The sequence below is a fragment of the Nicotiana sylvestris genome, chromosome 3 (genome assembly GCF_000393655.2).
Source record: "Nicotiana sylvestris chromosome 3, ASM39365v2, whole genome shotgun sequence".
Classification (NCBI taxonomy): Eukaryota; Viridiplantae; Streptophyta; class Magnoliopsida; order Solanales; family Solanaceae; genus Nicotiana; species Nicotiana sylvestris.
This window is the reverse complement of record NC_091059.1, coordinates 131685873-131704692: the sequence shown is the minus strand read 5'-3', so window position 1 is coordinate 131704692 and position 18820 is coordinate 131685873. Positions and strand designations below refer to the sequence as shown.

Below are 18820 nucleotides of genomic sequence, written 5' to 3'. Positions count from 1 at the left end.
GTTTTAGACTGGTACCTTCAAGCGGACAACTCGAGAGGGAAGGCACGGAACCGTCGATTGCACCACTGATCGACCGGTCTTACCGCAAATAAGCCTTTCCAAATTTAAGGGTAGTGAATAGGAAGAGCGCAACCACTCATTAAAGCATTGTTATAGGATTTGATACACACGAGTGGAATATGATGTGGAGCATGATTTATTCAGCAATTAATAACATGTAGTCAAGTATTTTCACATAGGGAAAATTAAAAACTGCATTTTAAATAATTGAAAGACAATTACGGGAAAAGGAAACAAAGAGACAAGTTAGTTTCAGGATAATAAAGAGATGACAAATGCTTGAAAAATAGACAGTTAAATTCAAATAAGGGAAATGGTACGGGATAAAGCATGCTTGGACTAATTTGTAAAAGATAAGTTCGTTATGGTAAGAACCTAAAGGCATCCCCAGCAGAGTCGCCATGCTGTCGTGCCCCCCTTTTTTCCCTCCTCGCGGAGAGAAGTCCGGGTTTCGACATTCTATGTTGTGTGATAACTCATTTCCTTTTGGGAATTGGGTTTTTGAAGAGTCACCACCTAACGAGTTATGGTGCGTTAGGTCACCTAGAGTGATTAACTCTTGGATTGGTTTGCATTACCAGAGATTTAGGGTAAAGGCTCAAAATAACCTCGAGGGGAAGGTGTTAGGCACCCTTCTTGGTCCACAACTGTGGATCCCGGCCGAACTTATATTTACAAATTAGTCCATTACAAAATAAACAGTTGAATCAAATAGGTTGCAAATAAAGTATGTTGGATAACTCGAGTAATAAGACAAAGATTTTTCAAACAACTTGTATAAAACAAAGGTTTAAAAATAGAAGAAGGAATATTGGTAAAGGAGGAGTCCTAGGTTGGTTAGCCTATAGGATCACCCCACACAATGTCCGGTAAACACTATTCAATGAGGGGCTACACGTGACATTAGCGCGTAGTCATCATATCCTATATCTACCCTTCCCATCCCCTTAGTGGTCATGCAAAGCGAGTGTTTGGTCAGCGATCTCTATTGTGTGTTGTCACCCGTCCCTTCTTAATAGTCCTGGAGGGATTTGAGACCTCTACTTATAGGTGGTTCTAGACAGACCCCTTAGGTTTCAAAGGTGAAAATTCTAAGGCGACAGGCAAAACAACTAGGACTTTAACACATAAGATAAAAGGGAGCAAATAGAGGATCAAATTTTCCTCCTCAAACAAGGCACACAAACAGCACAACTCAAGCACAATTAAGGGGTTTTTTAAATATCCTAAGGCAGGATATCTAGGTGACTATGCAGAAAACAAGTAACTTATTTTTTATAAACTCAGGAGTGATGAACCTAGCAGTTACCTATTGGTTTTTTAAAGCCTGTTAAGATCAGAAAGATACTAAGTCACAAAAAACAGCTTCAGAATTGCAAGTTTTGGAAAAAACACCCTACAAGCTTGCCTACGTGGAACACTGATAACTACGTCTTATATTGAAACAAGGCAAGTTTTAAGACGGACTTTTAATACATATAGGTATGTTGTCTAGTGAAATGAGGTAGTTTTGAAAGAACTTGTTTCAGGAAATATACCATTTAATTAAACCAATTAAGAAGTAGACTAAACGTGGACTAAGTTGATTCATTTAGATTAACAGCCAGAATTTCTAGTCTGATTCCCTATAGGCATGATATCTAACTTTAATACTGATTTTAAAGGCTTGCAGGTATGGAAACATGCATAAACACTTGTTATAATAGAATCTAGGTTAAATTACATCCTATAGGCATAGCATCTATTTGTTAAGCTGATTTTAGACATTGCAGACATGATTTTATTACGGAATTATTTGAAACCTATAGGCATGATTTCTAGTATGGCGAGATGATAAGATGTAAAGCCCTATAAGCATGATTTCTACTTGGTAAAGTAATCAGATTAACATGTAAAGTCCTATGAGCATGATTTCTACTTAGTAAAACAATCAGATTAACAATGTAAAGTCCTATGAGCATGATTTCTACCCGTATTACCCCCATAAACATGTAACTACTCATCCCTTTCACTAATTACCCCAATATTTGTTTACAAGTTATTACAGGCCATATGAACAAATTACATAAGTAAATAAGAAAATAAGAAGCTGGTCTATAGGGAGCCTTCAATTAGGCCTAGATTTCCAAAAGCCTCTAATAGCCTCAAATGCCTCAATCCCATAGACAAAATCATAGTCTAGATGCATCAAAGTTCCCTAAGGATCTCAATGATCCCGGGCAGTGCTTACACCTAGACTTGGTAACCAAAATTGAATAAGTGCAGTATGGAAAGGCCAGCCTCAGTATGCCAGAGTTTAGAGGGTTCTCAAGAGGATCCCAAGGCAGTACACATACTGGAGGGGGAAAAACTTATTGACTTAGGAGTAGAGTGAAAGTGTTTGACACAAGTTGAAAGGTTTTAATGAAAAACTGTATTAAAAGGAAGTTCGTTTGAAAATGATTTAGTAAAATCACAGAGGCAGTTTGAAAAGAGATTGGAGTAAGGAACAAAAGTCCAAACACAACACTTTAAGACAGATTCATACACAGCCAGGAGTCACAGCACCAAGGCAAGTTCAGTAGTCAAAACAGGGGTCAATGGATTTGGGGATACATAGAACACTTGATTGTAAACACATAATCAAGCAAAGGTCTAGGAATTGGTATAGACCTGCTCAGAAACAGCTGACCATACATAGTCACAGAATCAGACATAAAGAACAAATTCACATACATGGGTGATAGGGATTTGGGGATACATGGAGCACATGCTGGTAAACACATAAAGATAATTGGTGCATACATGTTTAGAAATAACACAGAGGGGTAATATACTAATCTTAAGAAATGGGAGTACATAATAATGTAAACATCAACTACAAGTTTCACAATAAAATCATAAATAGAAACAAACTAGAAACAAGATGAACTGAAACGATAAAAGAATCATATTGTTGTTGGAACTTTGAATTGAAACTAGAACATACCAATAAAGAGGTCAGTAAGCAAAGTGAAAGAGCAGGAGAACACAACAGTTAGCCTTGGCTTGCAGCCGACTAACTTAGAGTAGTAGCAAGTAGCACAAAAGAGAGCAGAAAATTTTAAGTGTGAGAGAGAGAGAGTTCTGAACCAAGAGTGTTTTTTTTGTGTTAATGAACGACTAAGGTATTTATAGTTTGAAAGTAGGTAGCAAATAAGGTAAAAAATCAAAGTTCATCAGTAATTGTGGAACTCAGAGTCAGTCAGCCAGGAAATCAAGGTAAGTACTCCCCTTAAGTTAAGGGAATTACTCAAACAGTAAGAACAAGTGATAAGTAACGAAAGAAATCAGTGTATGACTATTAAAGAAAGATTCAAATTCAGTAAGTATAGGGTAGACAATTAGGGTTAAATTCAGAAAACTCCCATTAAGGAAATAGTTCAGTAAGAATAAAGTACCACAGCAAACAAGGTAGGCGAATCAATTAATTTAACTAGACATGGTAGAAATTTAGGGTTTAAAAGAATATCTTTCAATCAAACCATAAAATAAGGAATCTAGAGTCAATCAAGAGGAAATCATGATTCAATACTCAGCATATAAATAGAGTAAGAGTAACCAGATATAGCAAACATGCTGGTTCAATAGTATCGATAGAAAGAGGCAAGTCTTGAACAATCAAGATGAACATAATCACATAAAGGTGGTATAAGTTAGGCTAAGAACTCAGTAAGAACATATTAGAAGCAAGGTAACCACAAAAACTTAAACAAGAACCGAGTAGTCATGCTAACACACAGAACCAAACAAAGATAATCTAGAAAAATTAGGGCTTTTAACATAGGCGAGTTGAAAAAAATAGTAAAATCATAGAATCAATCGAAATATGCAAGGGGTAGAAGTTTAAACATAAAGAATCGGTTTAAACAAAGTGTAGAAGAAGTTCCAAAAAAACCCTAACTTTAGAAGAAGGTGAAAACAACTTGATATCGATGATTCTTGTAAAGAGATCCAAGAACATTGTAAAACATCAAGAAAAAGAATCAAATTGTTTAAAAATTGTATAGATCTACGAGTTGTAAGCAAAAATTAGGGTTTCAAAAGAGACCTAAGTAGAGATGAAAGAACCTGTTTAGAAACCCCAAAGATTGTAACAAATATAGTGTGATTTTGCTCGAACTCAAACCAGAGTAGCCAAGAACAGCCAAATAGCAAACCCTAGATACAAGTCGGCGTGGCCCAGGGGCCTTGAAGGCTTCAAAGAAGATGAGCATGGCAATAGAGGAGCCATTTGAGGCTTAGAAGTTGGAGGGTGGTCATCGGAGAAGACCGGAGAAGAAGGTCGGCGAGTGAGAGGAGCTAGGGTTAGGTTGAATGGTTGAGAGATGAGAGAATATAGAGGCGGAGGAGTTTGGAAATGAGGCTCGGGTTAGTGGTCGTTGGAATTTAAAAAAAGGGAAATGAATCATGCGGGTCGTTGATCTTTTAGATCAACGGTCGGGATTTAGCGGGTCCTGGGTCGGGTAGGTGGATTTAGGGCTTGGGTCGGGTGTTTTTAATTTGAAATTGGGTTGGGGTTGGGTCCAAATTGGGCTACAATTGAAAGCAAATCCGGCTATATTTTAAATAGTCACTTTTTCCTATTTAATTTATAATAAATAATAAACAATTTCTGGAAAATAATTTTATGTACAAAAATGATTTAAACTATATATTTATCAATCTAAAAATATAGGGACCAATTTTACGCATATAAAATGTAATTATACACTAAATGGGCTAATATTGCAATTATATACAATTTAGCTTAAAAATACCAAATGCAATTATAAAAATGCATAAAAAATATATTAACCACATTTTGGAATACGTATAGAAATTAAATGACTAAATTTCCATATCAATAATTTGGAGAATAATTATTGGGTTTTTAGGAATAAAATGGAAAGAAATAAATCAATTTAAATCCCTAAAATTATGGAAAAAATTGTAAAAACCTTGTGCATGCTTATATATGCATGTATATGCTATTTTGAAGGTATTTATGCATATATAAAAATTATAAGAAAAAATTGGGTATCTATAGCAGCCATATGTCACGGTGAGAAAAACTTGGCTATAAACTTGTCAGCCAACTCATCCCACGTAATGATGGAATGGTTGAGGAGTCTTTCGAGCCAGTCCAAAGCTTTCCCTCTAAGTGAAAAAGGGAACAATATCAGTTGCAATGCATCCTCCGACATATTTGTATGTTTGCTTCCCCAGCAGGTATCCACAAAGCCCTTTAGATCTATTCTTATATTATAAATGGGGATAACCATGCAGCTCATGGTCAACATGTCTGCCTGGCCCAAAATTATCTTATGGTCTGTATTTGCAGCCCAACACGTGTAGCCCATTTTTGACAGCTATCAACTCACCATTTGATTTTCTTATTACATCCGACACTTGTGAAAAGCTTCATCTGCAAAGCCCTCTTCTTCAAACGCCTCTTCCCTTCATATATCTGCTCCCTTGCTCTGCCCCTCTATCTATTGGAATTTTCTACTGGGTAATCTTCTTCTCATCTTCTGTTTTTTGTATTAATTTGTTTCAATCCTGAATAATATGCTACGTATTTGTGTTTTGCCCTGAATAGTGAGGGATTCCTGCAGACAAAGTAAAATATGTTACTAATAATTTTGTTCTCAAGGTGTTTGACAAAATTCTTCTATCAGGTTAGTAAAGAGATGAACATTGAGAGATGATGAATGGAAAAGGCCGAAGTGAGGAAAACAGAGAGATCTCAATACTCTATAAATTTTGCTTTTCATCTGAATTTTTTTGGCTTTCTAGGTATCAATTTACCATTATTGCCTTATATTGATATATGCTGCCTATTTTGGATAGTCGCTTTTCTAATAAAGACCATGATTCTGCTTTTATGTAATTGGAAGGAGATAATAGTTAGTTAATTTGTTAGAAGTTTGTATTGTCCTTTTTGAACTATTGATACTTTAACGTGATTCTACCCCTGGCAAACCAATAATTTGCTGACTTTGGTGTTGGAGGCGGGAGAGCCTGTTTTAGCTGCAGAAATGGTTTAGTTTTTGTTATTTCTTTAGAAAAAGTTACAGCTCAATTACTTATTTTTATGGTTTTGTTGAAAAGATAAAATTTAATGATTAATAGTGTTTGTTTTCACTTTGCTTTTTGCGTCATATCTTAAGGTTGTAACGTCTGATGAAAATTGGGATTTGGAGGCTTTTTCTCTAGCATATTCATGGTTGAACCTTTATGTATGTAGGGAATCAATATCATTTCCCTCTTAAAGAAACATAGTGAATATATGGTTTACGCTATCTAACTCTTGCAGTTGAGTTGTATAAGTTCCGCCATTTATAGCTATTGCAATTCCCATGATTGAGGAGGATCTACAGGTTCAATTAAGGAACCATTAGATGCTGTGATAATTTTTCTTGTATGTAGTGCTCAGAAAATAAAAGTCAGATATATTTGAGTCTCAATAGTATTTTTTATTAATCTGATGCTATTCGCTTCTGATGTTACCTTTGCCAGCAAACTATTTCTGTTTACTTCATTTATTTTAATTTCTATAATTGCAGTTTTGTAGGAATAATAGGTTATGAACAAAAAAAACAAACATGTTTGCTTCGCAAATCGGAAGTTGAGATAAAATTTAGGCGACATGAAACGTACAGACTAATATCTGCTGAAAAAAAGGAAGTGTTGCTACTACAATGACGAACAAAAAGGCAAGAGTCAAAAAATAGTTGTCTTTCTGAGAATGTTGCTTTTCCTAGCGCTACTGTAGCTACAATTGAGTTTCAGCAACAAAATGTTCTTCTTAGGGGCTCTTCTTTTGTTTCAAGAACATGTTAGAACACATCCTTTGTAATTTTATTTTTTTGTAGAAATGTCTCTTCACACTCTTTGCATGTGAGTATAATTAAATGATGCTAAGTGTGTGTTGTGTTTCCCCTATTAGCCAACGAGGGTCACATTGATGCTTTACCAGTTACATCTGATAAGCAAAAGAGTATAACTTATCCCTTCTACTCCTTTGAAGTAGGCAAGTATCGAGGATGCAACGTTGACTTTTAGACAATGTCTTTATTTATTGCTAATTTATTACTTTTTGGCATTAGGCTCCACGTCACGTGAATCTAATGAAAGCAATAGTATGAGTTCAACAATGGTTGGAAAAAAAGGTTTGCACCAATCTTTTATTATGATAGTGTTGTATATTACCTAATTGGTAATTTTATGCTAATGATACCTAAATATACATGTTATAACTCCAAAAAAAAGTTGTACATACGTAAGACAGTTATAATCTAATTATGTTCCCTTGAAAACTGTTCCTAATTGTAAATTTTGTGGTACAAAAAAATTTGAATATGAACAACCTGGATTCTACTGTAACAATGGTTCGATCAAGTTAGTTTCACATGAGATGCCTGCTGAAATACAAAATTTATATTTGGGTACTACGGAATAATGTAAACATTTTCGAACATATATCAGAACATACAATAATATGTTTGCATTTACATCACTTGGTGTAAATTATGACAAAGAATTAGCAAAAAAAAATCGTGGTATTTATACATTTACAGTTCAAGGGAAGATGTACCATTTTATAAATGATTTGCTGCCTCCGAGTGGAATAGCAAGAAATCTACAACTATACTTCTACGACAACGATAACGAATTAGCTAACAGAATGGTTTGCTCAGAAAAAATCCATGAATCATTAGTCAAAAAACTAATGAATATACTGAGAACTAATCCATACTCTATTTTCTTAAAATCCCTAATAAATGTTCCAAATCTATCAAACTATAATATTGCACTTAAATCTGACTTAGGTTTGGATCAACGTGTATACAATCTTCCTATTACATCAGAAGTTTCAAGGATATGGGTTGAAAGAGAAATCATTGAAGTTAGTTCTGCACCTCATATTCGAATCTACACTCATAGCAATAGATCTCAAATAGTGAACTACTATTACGGATGTTATGATCCGCTACAGTATCCACTATTGTTTCCATATGGTCAAAGTGAATGGCACTGTGGCATTAAAAAAATTATACAACCAAAAGATACTTCTAAACGCCGAGCCTATTGTGAACACGAAGAATTACCAAGTATTAGAAATATGTATTCTGTTGATGGATACCTTGACATGGAAGCTCAAAATCTTGAAAAAGGAAAACGAAAAAGAGATAATATCTCTATTCGTGAATATTACTGTTATAAATTCCAAATGAGAGAAGATGAAACAAATGAAACTTTGCATTCTGGAAGATTATTTCAACAATATTCAATAGATGAACACATAAAATTTGAAACACAGAGATTGGACTTTTTTTCATTCAACCCAGATCTCTTTAGGATAGAAATGCTACAAGGACTCATTGATGTTTTAAGACTTGGAGAAAGAGACGCTTCAAATATAGGAAAGCAAACATTCCTTCCTGTTACTTTTATAGGCAGACCAAGAGACATGCGTTGACGCTACATGGATGCTATTTCTTTGGTACAATAATTTGAAAAACTTGATCTATTCATAACAATGACTTGTAACCCATCTTGGCTCGAGATAAAAGTGCACTTGCTACCAACTGACGAAGCACAGAATAGACCTGATTTAATTAGTCGAGTTTTTAGAGCAAAGATAGAAGAACTAAAAATAGATATATTAAAAAGAAATATCTTTGGAAAAGTTGCAGCTTTTATGTATACTATAGAATTTAAAAAATGTGGTCTACCACATGCTCATTTCCTTATTATACTTACTAATGAATACAAACTACTCACTCTAGAAGCTTATGACAATATTGTTCGGGCTGAGTTACCTGATTGTAAAGCTGAAGAAACCTTATATAAACTTGTTCTCCAACATATGATGCATGGACCTTGTGGTAAGTTAAATCCTACAAATTCATGTATGCAAAAGAAAAATAGTTGTTGCAAATTCAAACATCCAAGAAGCTTTGCTGATCAAACATCAAAAGGAAAAAATTCTTACACAATTTATAGAAGACGGAACACAGGACTTGTGAAAGTCAAAGATCACTATTTCGATAACTCTTGGGTTGTCTTTTATAATCCATTCTTACTTGAAAAATTCAATTGTCACATAAATATTAAAAAAAATTCAGATATTAAAGCTGTTAAATATATTTATAAATACATCTGCAAAGGACATGATAAAATCGCATTTCACATACATGACAATGACGCAAATGTTGAAGTAGATGAAATAAAAGAATATCAGTCTGCTTGACGGGTATCACCACCTGAGGCTACATGGCGTTTATTTGGTTTCCCTATTAATAAAATGACACCAGTTGTTTATCATCTTCAGTTACATCTTGAAGGACAACAATTTACTTTTTTTAAGAGGTGCATCGAGTATAAACTCAATTATGAATAATCCTATGATTAGAAAAACAATTTTAACAGAATTTTTTTATATGAACAAAACAAATAAAGATGCAATAAAGCTCAATCTACTGTATAAAGAATTTCCACAATATTTTGTATGGACAGTACAATATAAAATGTGGACCCGTCGAATAAAGGGTAATGTCATTGGACGTGTTGTAACATCTCATCCAACAGAAGGTGAAAGATAGTATCTGAGATTATTATTAATGAATATAAGAGGACCAAAATCATATGAAGACCTACTAACTGTAAATGAAGTACGTTGTGATACATTCAGAGAATCAGCTCAAAAAAGAGGACTACTTCATTATGACAATAACTTAGCTGAATGTATGGTAGAAGCTAAGAGTTATCAAATGCCATGTAGTCTGAGACGCTTGTTTGCTACATTATTAGTATATTGTGATCCTGGTAATCCAAGAGAATTGTGGGAGAAATTTGAGGACCCTATGTCTGAAGAATTCAAAATTTTACCAGACATCAGAACAAAAAATGTTCGATATAAAGTTTTAGACTATCTCAATGACATCTTACATTCGATGGGACATAACATTAATGAGTATAAACTTATCCCTGAAAATTTCAAGGCTGCCAAAGAAGCAAGAGAAATATTCTTCGAAAGAAACATAATCGTTACTGAAGAAGAGCTATTACTGCGACAAAAGTTGAATCGTGAACAACAGATGGCATACAATGTGATTATAGACAGGATATCTTCAAACAGAGGAGGAGCTTTTTTATTGATGGTCCTGGAGGAACATGTAAAACTTCTTTATATTGTGCCTTATTAGCTATTGTGCGATCTATAGGATTTATTGCTCTAGCAATAGCAACCTCTGGAGTTGCGGCTTCGATTCTTCCAGGTGGTCGTACAGCTCATTCCCGTTTTAAAATTTCCATTGACATTGATGAAAACTTTAGTTGCAATATTAGCAAATAAAGTTCACTTGCCTGTTTGATTCGAGATGCAAAATTAATTGTATGGGATGAAGTATCGATGGCAAAAAAGAAAATGATTGAAACTTTTGATCTACTTTTGAAAGATCTCTTGAATACTAATGTGCTTTTTGGTGGTAAAGTTGTTGTCTTTGGTGGTGATTTTAGACAAACTCTACCAGTAGTTCGAAACGAAAAAAGAGAAGATTTTATTCATGAGAGTTTATTATATTCTGACATTTGGCCCCAACTTGAAAAATTGCAACTGTCAGAAAACATGCGTGCAAAAACTGATCCGGCCTTTTGTGAATATTTGATGAGAATAGGAAATGGAAAAGAACCTCTTACTTGTGAAAACAAAATTGAAATTCCAAATTCATTTATTGTCCCTTATACTACTGAACAGGAATCTTTGAATGCATTATTTGAAACAACATTTCCTAATATGCATGCTTTCTTCCGTGATGCATCTTCTGTAACTTCTTGTGTTATTTAGACAACGAAAAATGATTTTGTAAATGAAATAAATGATACGTTATAAGCAAATTTCCAAAAGAAGCTAAAATATTTGTTGCAATTGATGAAACATGTGAATCGAATGATCAAAGTCAGTATGAAGATTTTTTGCATTCTTTAAATCCTACTAGTTTACCTCCTTACAGATTAATTTTGAAAGAAAATTGTCCAATTATATTACTACGAAATTTGAATCCTTGTGAAGGTTTATGCAATGGCACAAGATTGACATGTTGTGATTTTAAAACACATGTTATAAGCGCAAAAATTGCAAGCGGCGACTTTAAAAACACACATGTGTTTATTCCGAGAATACCATTGATGTCATCAGAAGATGAAAAACCACCAGTGCAGTTTAAAAGAACACAATTTCCAGTAAAAACTGTGTTTTGCTATGACTATAAATAAATCACAAGGTCAAACATTAGATTTTGTTGGTATATATTTACGAGAACCAGTGTTTTCACATGGTCAGCTTTATGTTGCATTGTCGAGAGCAAAAGCTTCCAATTGTGTTAAGATATTAATTCGACCGTCAAACCCAGATAGTGATGACAATCGTTCTACATACAATATAGTTTATGATGAAATCATTCAAAAGGTTTTCTTGTGAATCTTTTACATGTTACTGTATAGCATCTGCTGAACTAAATAGAGTTGAACATACAGTTTGAACATACAATTTCAGCACAATAATACCCATCTTGTTTGTGGAACATGTACTTCGAAATTCGCAGAATAAAGTTGACGCACGCAGTTAAGCATATTTATCAGTTTCTACACATGATGGTGATTTTTATTGAAGTGATGATGGCGATGACATCGGCCTATAAAGACAGTAAAATGGGGATGGACAATGGGAAATATGCGAGGTAAACTCCTGAGCAGGTTGAGGCTTTGGAGAGATTATATCATGAATGTCCAAAGCCCAGTTCACTCCGTCGTCAGCAGCTGATTCGGGAGTGTCCAATTCTGTCCAACATCGGAGCCAAAACAGATCAAAGTTTGGTTTCAGAATAGAAGGTATCCAGCAAAATTATCCTGTTGGATTTTGAAAGTTGCTTTGCTTTCCTTTCATGCTTATTGGATTGTACTATTCAGATGATTACCGTGTTATATTTGTGCAAGTGCAGATGTAGAGAGAAGCAACGTAAAGAATCGTCGCGTTTTCAAGCCGTGAACAGAAAATTGACAGCAATGAATAAGCTGTTGGTGGAGGAAAATGATAGGCTGCAGAAGCAAGTTTCACAGTTAGTGTATGAGAATAGCTTTTTCCGCCAACAGACTCAAACTGTAAGCAATCTATTCTTACTTGTCTTCTTCTTGGATTTTTTAAAGATTGTGTTTTGGGTTTTGCTTATGGCAACTTTTTCTGATTAGTTAGAAGATCAAGGAAAAGAATTGGTGTAGAAATATGTAACCTAGAAATGCTACCTATAGAAGCAAGAATCTGCATATGATGTATTTTATGGTATTTCTAAACATTTTGCATTTTTATTTAGTTCGGTGGTGAATGCTTGAAAACAATGATGTCAGCGGGAGAGATAAAACCTGTATTTGTATATGGCTTTTCAGTTTGTCAATACAACTCGATGTTTCAATTTTAAAGAGTACATGCGAGCAGTAATAGTTTCGCTCTCTTTGTTTCCCCGATGACTTAGTTTTTCCTAACTGTCATACTTCAATATTGCAGGCACCCCTTACCACCAAAGACAACAATAGTTGTGAATCTGTGGTGACGAGTGGTCAGCAAAACTTGTCCGCTCAGCGTCGACCAAGGGATGCAAGCCCTGTGGGTAAGTACACATTTTCTGAGTCTAATTCCCTTTTTTTTTTTTTGCATTATTTTCCATAGCATGTCTAATGATATATGAATATTTTCAGACTTTTGTCCTTAGCAGAGGAAACTTTAACAGAGTTTCTATCAAAGGCCACTGGAATCGCTGTGGAGTGGGTCCAAATGCCTGGGATGAAGGCTTGTTCCCTTCCTATCTTTCAATTTATAGAAGTCATGATCAAGTTTTTGGAGTGTTGTTAACGATTTATTAACTAGGTAAATGACTCCTTTATTCACAGTTCTTTAATTGTACATGTTTTAGACTTGCGCTTTCATGGCATTATTTTCTTGCATTATTATCTCTTAAATCTCTTGGCAAAAAGAGCCGCATGGTAAAAATTCTCTCTACAATGAATTTTCTTGCTTTCTTCCTCTTTATTTAATCATCAATTAATCATAATCACTTTTGTTTTAGTTAAAATATGAAGATATTTCTTACTTATTCGTCTTGCTCCGCTTATGTTGTCAGGCTCATCAAAAATCTAAGTTTTAGCACCTCCCATTACACAATTGCATCAATAAATCACATCAGTAGAAGCTTTGCTTTTTAAGATAAATCTCTACCTGTGACACTTTAGAAGATTTGATCACGTGTACACTTACATGTACCATATTTAATTACATAGTATCTATATATGCACACAAAATTATGTGATTGTTATCTTTAAGAATATCTCTCTTTCATGACTGCAGCCTGGTCCGGATTCCATTGGAATCATTGCTATTTCTCATAGTTGCTCAGAAGTAGTCTCACGTGCTTGTGGCCTTGTGGGTCTAGAGCCTACAAGAGTAAGTGTCATCCTGAATAACTTGATCAATTCAATATTTTTATTGGAATTCAAGGTGTAATTGTGCTTCCCTTAATCAAGGTTGCTGAGATCGGCCATGCATCATGGTTCCGTGATTGCCGAGCGGTGGATGTTCTCAATGTCATGTCTACTGGGAGCGGTGGAACCATTGAGTTGCTATACATGCAGGTTACTTTTAGAAAATTCATATCCGGTCCTACTTTAGTTCATGTGTGTGTCACAATTTTTCATTGAATATACTTTTGTAACTTGTTTCAACTCTACGCACCTACTACTCTGGAGCCAGCTCGTGACTTCTGGTTAATGCGGTATACATCTGTTATGGAAGATGGTAGCCTTGTGGTATGTGTCAGTAGTTATTATATTCCTTGTAAACTGACCAAATAAGAAATGGTAACTGTCCATTTTTCCTTGTTAACTTATGTTATGAATTGCTCAAATTTCAACTCTAGGTATGCGAGAGATCACTGAACAACACTCAGAATGGTCCTAGCATGCCATCGGTGCAGAATTTTGTGAGAGCAGAACTGCCTCCAAGTTGTATCTGATACGACCCTATGAGGGGGGTGGTTCAATCATTCACATAGTTGACCATATCGATCTAGAGGTGTGTTAATTTGTTAATTACATAAGACTCTTCTTCTCCCTCTCAATTTTTTGACAAAATGCTGCTAATAATCTTTTCCAGCCCTAGAGTGTTCCCGAAGTATTGCGTCCACTGTATGAGTCATCAACAGTGCTGTCGCAGAGGACAACAATGGCGGTAGGTCTAATTTATGCTCAGATATGGTTCTTCATAAGGAAAATTTAGTTCTCTTATTTTATCATCCGCTTTTCAATTAACTTTAGTTATAATTTCAGCCTGATGAATGTACTTCTGAAAACTTTTTAAATAAAATTTGGAAATGTGAACAATGTTCACGAAAGATTCTTAGTTGCGATACTGCTGTTCAGTAAAGTTTTTCTAATTATTGCTTCAATATAACAAATTTCAGGCATTACAACAATGTTTTTCTTCTCATATATCCATTGCTTTGAAATTGCTTGCAATCAGATTGCTTGGATTTTATTTTAATTTTGATTCTCTGACTGTTCTTGCTCCCAGACTATGTTGTTCGGACTCTCTGAAAATGTGGTCGGATATGTGTCGGATCCTCCAAAAGTAGTGCATTTTTGAAGGATCCGACACGGGTGCGGCTATATTTTGGAGAGTCCGCGCAACATAACTCCCAGACCCCTCCTGTTGGGATCAAACTGGGTATGTTGTTGTTGTTGACTGTTCTTACTGCTACCTGTTTTTGTAATTTTCTATAATTCGTTTAGTTTCCCTAGTGTAGGATGGCTAAGGGGTGTACTGTAAGTTCCTAAGAGTTCCTTTGAAAAGGAAGGATTGAAACTTACGGCTTAGGCTCTTTTATTCAATTACTGCCTTCCCCAAAAATGAGTTCCCTCAATTCATTTAATGTATGACACTATAGACCCAACATGTTCTGATGGTATTGATGTTAGTTGTAAAGTTTTACCGTATGGAGCATATTCAACATTCTATTAGTTGGAGCGAGCATATTCAACAGTCTATTAATTGGAGCAAACACCTCTTTTGTTTAATAACCTTGTTTAATTGAGACATGTTATAGCAAGTTTTAAAAATCAAAATGATTAAAGCTCCTTAGAGGTATTTATATCCCATGTGAATATAGCAGACATTGGAGTTCAAGGGAGGCTCTTTGGCCTCGGCTAAATATTTAAATTGTTTAACCTCATAATACTATTATCACCTTCTGTAACATAGCTGATTGCTATGTATTGGCTGTAGAATTTCACTTTAAAATTGTATAGAAAGGTCAAAATTTGCTTTTCTGGGGTAGTCCTACCTTAAGATTAAAAACTGAAAGAGGTAAGACAGTAGCGAGGATGATGTTTGTCAATGATTTGCATGAGTAGGATATCCAGATGTTTAGTGTGGATTTCAGAAGAATAATCATGCTTGGACATTTTGTTCTTTGCTCAAGTACAATTTTTGTATTCATAGATCTTACTTTCAAAGAAAATTTTGGTTTTGTAGTTGGAATGCTACCTATGATAGTCTGCTGGGAACCAACAAGCCATTTCCCAATCCTATTCCACTTGCTGTAATTCCTCTTGACAAGAAACTTAAATGTATTGAATGCTTCTCATACTGTGCTTTATTTAACTTTCCCACTGTTACAAAAAATGTGCTTTACGTAACTGATAAATTCGTTTCTGCTAGAATTTTTTGTTCCTCTGAGAATTTTGGCTGCCTAGAAATGTTACGAATTCATGTAAAAGGTTTTCTGATTTGTCATTTGCAACTCTCTAAGAAGAGAGGTGGAAAAAATATTATTTTGACAATTATAATGATTTTCTCATCTTTAACATTGTTCTTTAATCTTAAAGAAAATATAACTAGGACATATGATATACAAAGATACTAATAAGAGAAGCCTGGCCAAACAAGGCTATCTGCTGCTTTTGGATAATGATCGTACAGTAACCTGAAAGTGCATGATGTTTGAGTCTCTTAGAAATATGCTTGGCCAAAAGCAATTTTTATTATGTGGTTGCAATTTCTTGGAAGATACTGGATTTACTTTGCTGAATTTCAAGAACTAAAAAAAAAAGAAACAGAAAAATGAAATCTCTAACTATCCAAATAAACTTTTTTAACAATGCTAAATGTTAGTTGAAACAGTTCTCATTAATTTTTTGATAAAAAAAATACTGCCCTTTCATTTCATTCATGATCATCATCTCCTTTATCATATTGCTCCAAACTGTTACTAAACTTTCCTTTTTGTATCTTTTCCCTACATGAACTTTTGTTGTACTGTGAAAGTTGATGAATTTTTATTGTACAATATTTTAGTCCAGTAGCTAATAGCCCTTTTACTTACTTCTGAGAGGTCTCTTTCTCTTTCTCTTCACACTTTCACATTTACATTTCTCTTTCTCTCTTTTATTCTCTTTCGTTGGTTCTTTTTCTAACTCACACAATCTTCATGTGATTTCGTTTTTGTTTGTTGCTTTTCCACCCCTTGTCTCTTTTGATACGGGTGACAAATATCTTCTCTTGCTGAATAAAATTTTTAGCTTCTTTCAAGGTATGTAGATTCAGGGAATACAAAGACATAAAGGATAAATCTTTTGTAGTATAAAATGGATATGAGGAATAGTACATCTTCAAAATCTTGGTTAACATCACTTTCTTATTCTGTCTCCATACTAGGATTCAGCAGTTGTTAAACGGTTAAGATTCATCTTCCTCTTTCCATGTTTGCAAAGGACTCTTCTATCTTCTACTGATGTGTTGCTTTTGCTTACTTTCATTGTGTTTGCAGTACAAAGGTTGTACTCAAAAGTTGACGTCTAATGAGCTCTCTACTTCTAGCATTGATAAGCATGTTATTGCACACAACAGAATTTCTGGTAGAACCAATCTTTGGTCAAAGTTGTCTCTAATTTTGTCAGGTTTTTTGGCAGCGGTTATCGTAAGTAATGGCATTGATGAAAGGCAGAATTTTTCCAATACAATCCTTGGCAACGATGCAAATTTTGAAACAGGGATATTGCAGAAATCATGTATGATGTTATCCACTTATGTAGATGTCTCACCTAGTTGAATATATAGTTATCAGCCATAACTATTGTAGTTTGTTCCATACATGCATAATATGCAAGTTTTCCATACAATCTCAGTGACGAGATATACAATCCTAACAATAGATTCTTATAGAATAAAAGTTGAAGCTTAACAGTTGGACGTATCTCAAATTTCGTTATTGTGAAACGTTATTGCTTCTTTTATTTTGCTTACTGTTGCTTCTTGTAACAATTTTTTTAAAGAAATATTGGGCCCGGGCTCCCACTAGTATTTATATGCATTCTGATGGGGAGCGCCTGTGAAGTACCCTCTTTACTCCAATAAGGTCAACATGACATTTGTAATATGAAAATTACCCACCCGGATCTAGGGTAAGATAATTGCACTTGCGTAACCTTCATTTGGAAGCACCCAAGGAGCTGCTCGTGGAGGAGCTGGGGAGGGTCTGGAATGTTTTCATTGACCTAGCGGCCTCTTCCTTGAGCTTAAGGTACTAGAGGGACCACATCTTCAGCATTATCATCTACCTCCTCCCCCAGGAGAACATTTTCGATAGGATCATTATTTGTCATTTTGTACTTGAATCGATTAACTCACACAAGTTAGTAAAACAGAAGGAAAGAAAGACAAGACACATAACTAGTCAGATAGATAGCCAAAAGCGTTTAACTCCCCGGCAACGGCGCCAAAAAGTGATCGGCTCCAACCCTGCACCAATATATGATGGGGAGGAGTGGTCGATGCAGCTCTTACCCGAAAGGTCGGGATCGATTTTCATAGGGAGTTAATATTGGTTGGGAGTTGGGTTTCTATCTAATCTAGTTACGTGTGTTGCTTTTAACTGAACTTCTAACCATGCTTGGCTTTGCTTCTATTCTACTTTTAATGCTATTGATTACTGAAAATAATCTAAGTACAATGTTTTTGTAAGAGTTTTCTCAATTGATAAAAAATACTAGGGAAGTGACTTACACCTAGGCGAGTATCTAATGGGATCTAAAATTTATGACAAGCTTGTTATATTTGGGGTCGTGATATAACCTTTACACATAATTACTCACTCTATACCTCTCGGTAGTTTTAGTAACTTTACCCTAATTGGCTTTCTCAAGCCTAATTGGGTGTACAAACAATGCAAGTAAAATTGGCTCAAGTCGGGTATTACTATCTCTAGGTTTAACCCTTTAATTGAGGCTATCAATCTCTTGAATGCACCCCAATTCCTTGTTAGCCTAATTTTCCTAGAATTAGTCTCTCTTTCTCAAGAAGAGTTTAAGTCATAAAGGCACGAATCAGTGTTTGCAACCACCAATTCTACTATTAAAGTATGAATCAAGCTAAAATATTACTAACTCATAAACAATTAAGCCCTAAAATTGAAGACCCATTAAATACCCAATGTAGGATTGGGTCACAACCCTAGCTAATGAGTTTAGCTACTCATAATCAAGGTAAAAATCAAAGATGGAAATGAAATATAAGCCATAAAAGTTGATTAAAAGAATAAAATCTAAGAATATAAGTTAAAGCTACTCTGAAATTACTCTAAATGGTAAAGTACGACTGTTCACGAGCTCATTGATACAAAAGATAACCTAAAAATGTGAAAAAGGTCTATTT

At 34.8% G+C, this 18820-nt stretch overlaps 2 protein-coding genes and 1 pseudogene across 2 annotated transcripts; all 3 read left to right on the top strand.

Moving 5' to 3' along the window:
* The first annotated feature begins 8602 nt into the window (after positions 1-8602).
* Positions 8603-9316, top strand: LOC138888041 (uncharacterized). Its single transcript, XM_070169840.1, has one exon. It carries the CDS (start codon positions 8603-8605, stop codon positions 9314-9316), a length of 714 nt encoding a protein of 237 aa, XP_070025941.1.
* Positions 9317-10477: 1161 nt separating this feature from the next.
* Positions 10478-10912, top strand: LOC138888040 (uncharacterized). The gene has a single exon (XM_070169839.1). The coding sequence runs from the start codon at positions 10478-10480 to the stop codon at positions 10910-10912; it is 435 nt and encodes a 144-aa protein (XP_070025940.1).
* An 827-nt stretch (positions 10913-11739) lies between these two features.
* LOC104219666 (homeobox-leucine zipper protein ATHB-15-like) lies at positions 11740-17277 on the top strand (annotated as a pseudogene).
* Positions 17278-18820: the final 1543 nt, after the last annotated feature.

Coding starts and splice junctions, on each gene's coding strand:
- LOC138888041 (XM_070169840.1), top strand. CDS start 8,603: ATGACTTGTAACCCATCTTGGCTCGAGATAAAAGTGCACTTGCTACCA.
- LOC138888040 (XM_070169839.1), top strand. CDS start 10,478: ATGGCAAAAAAGAAAATGATTGAAACTTTTGATCTACTTTTGAAAGAT.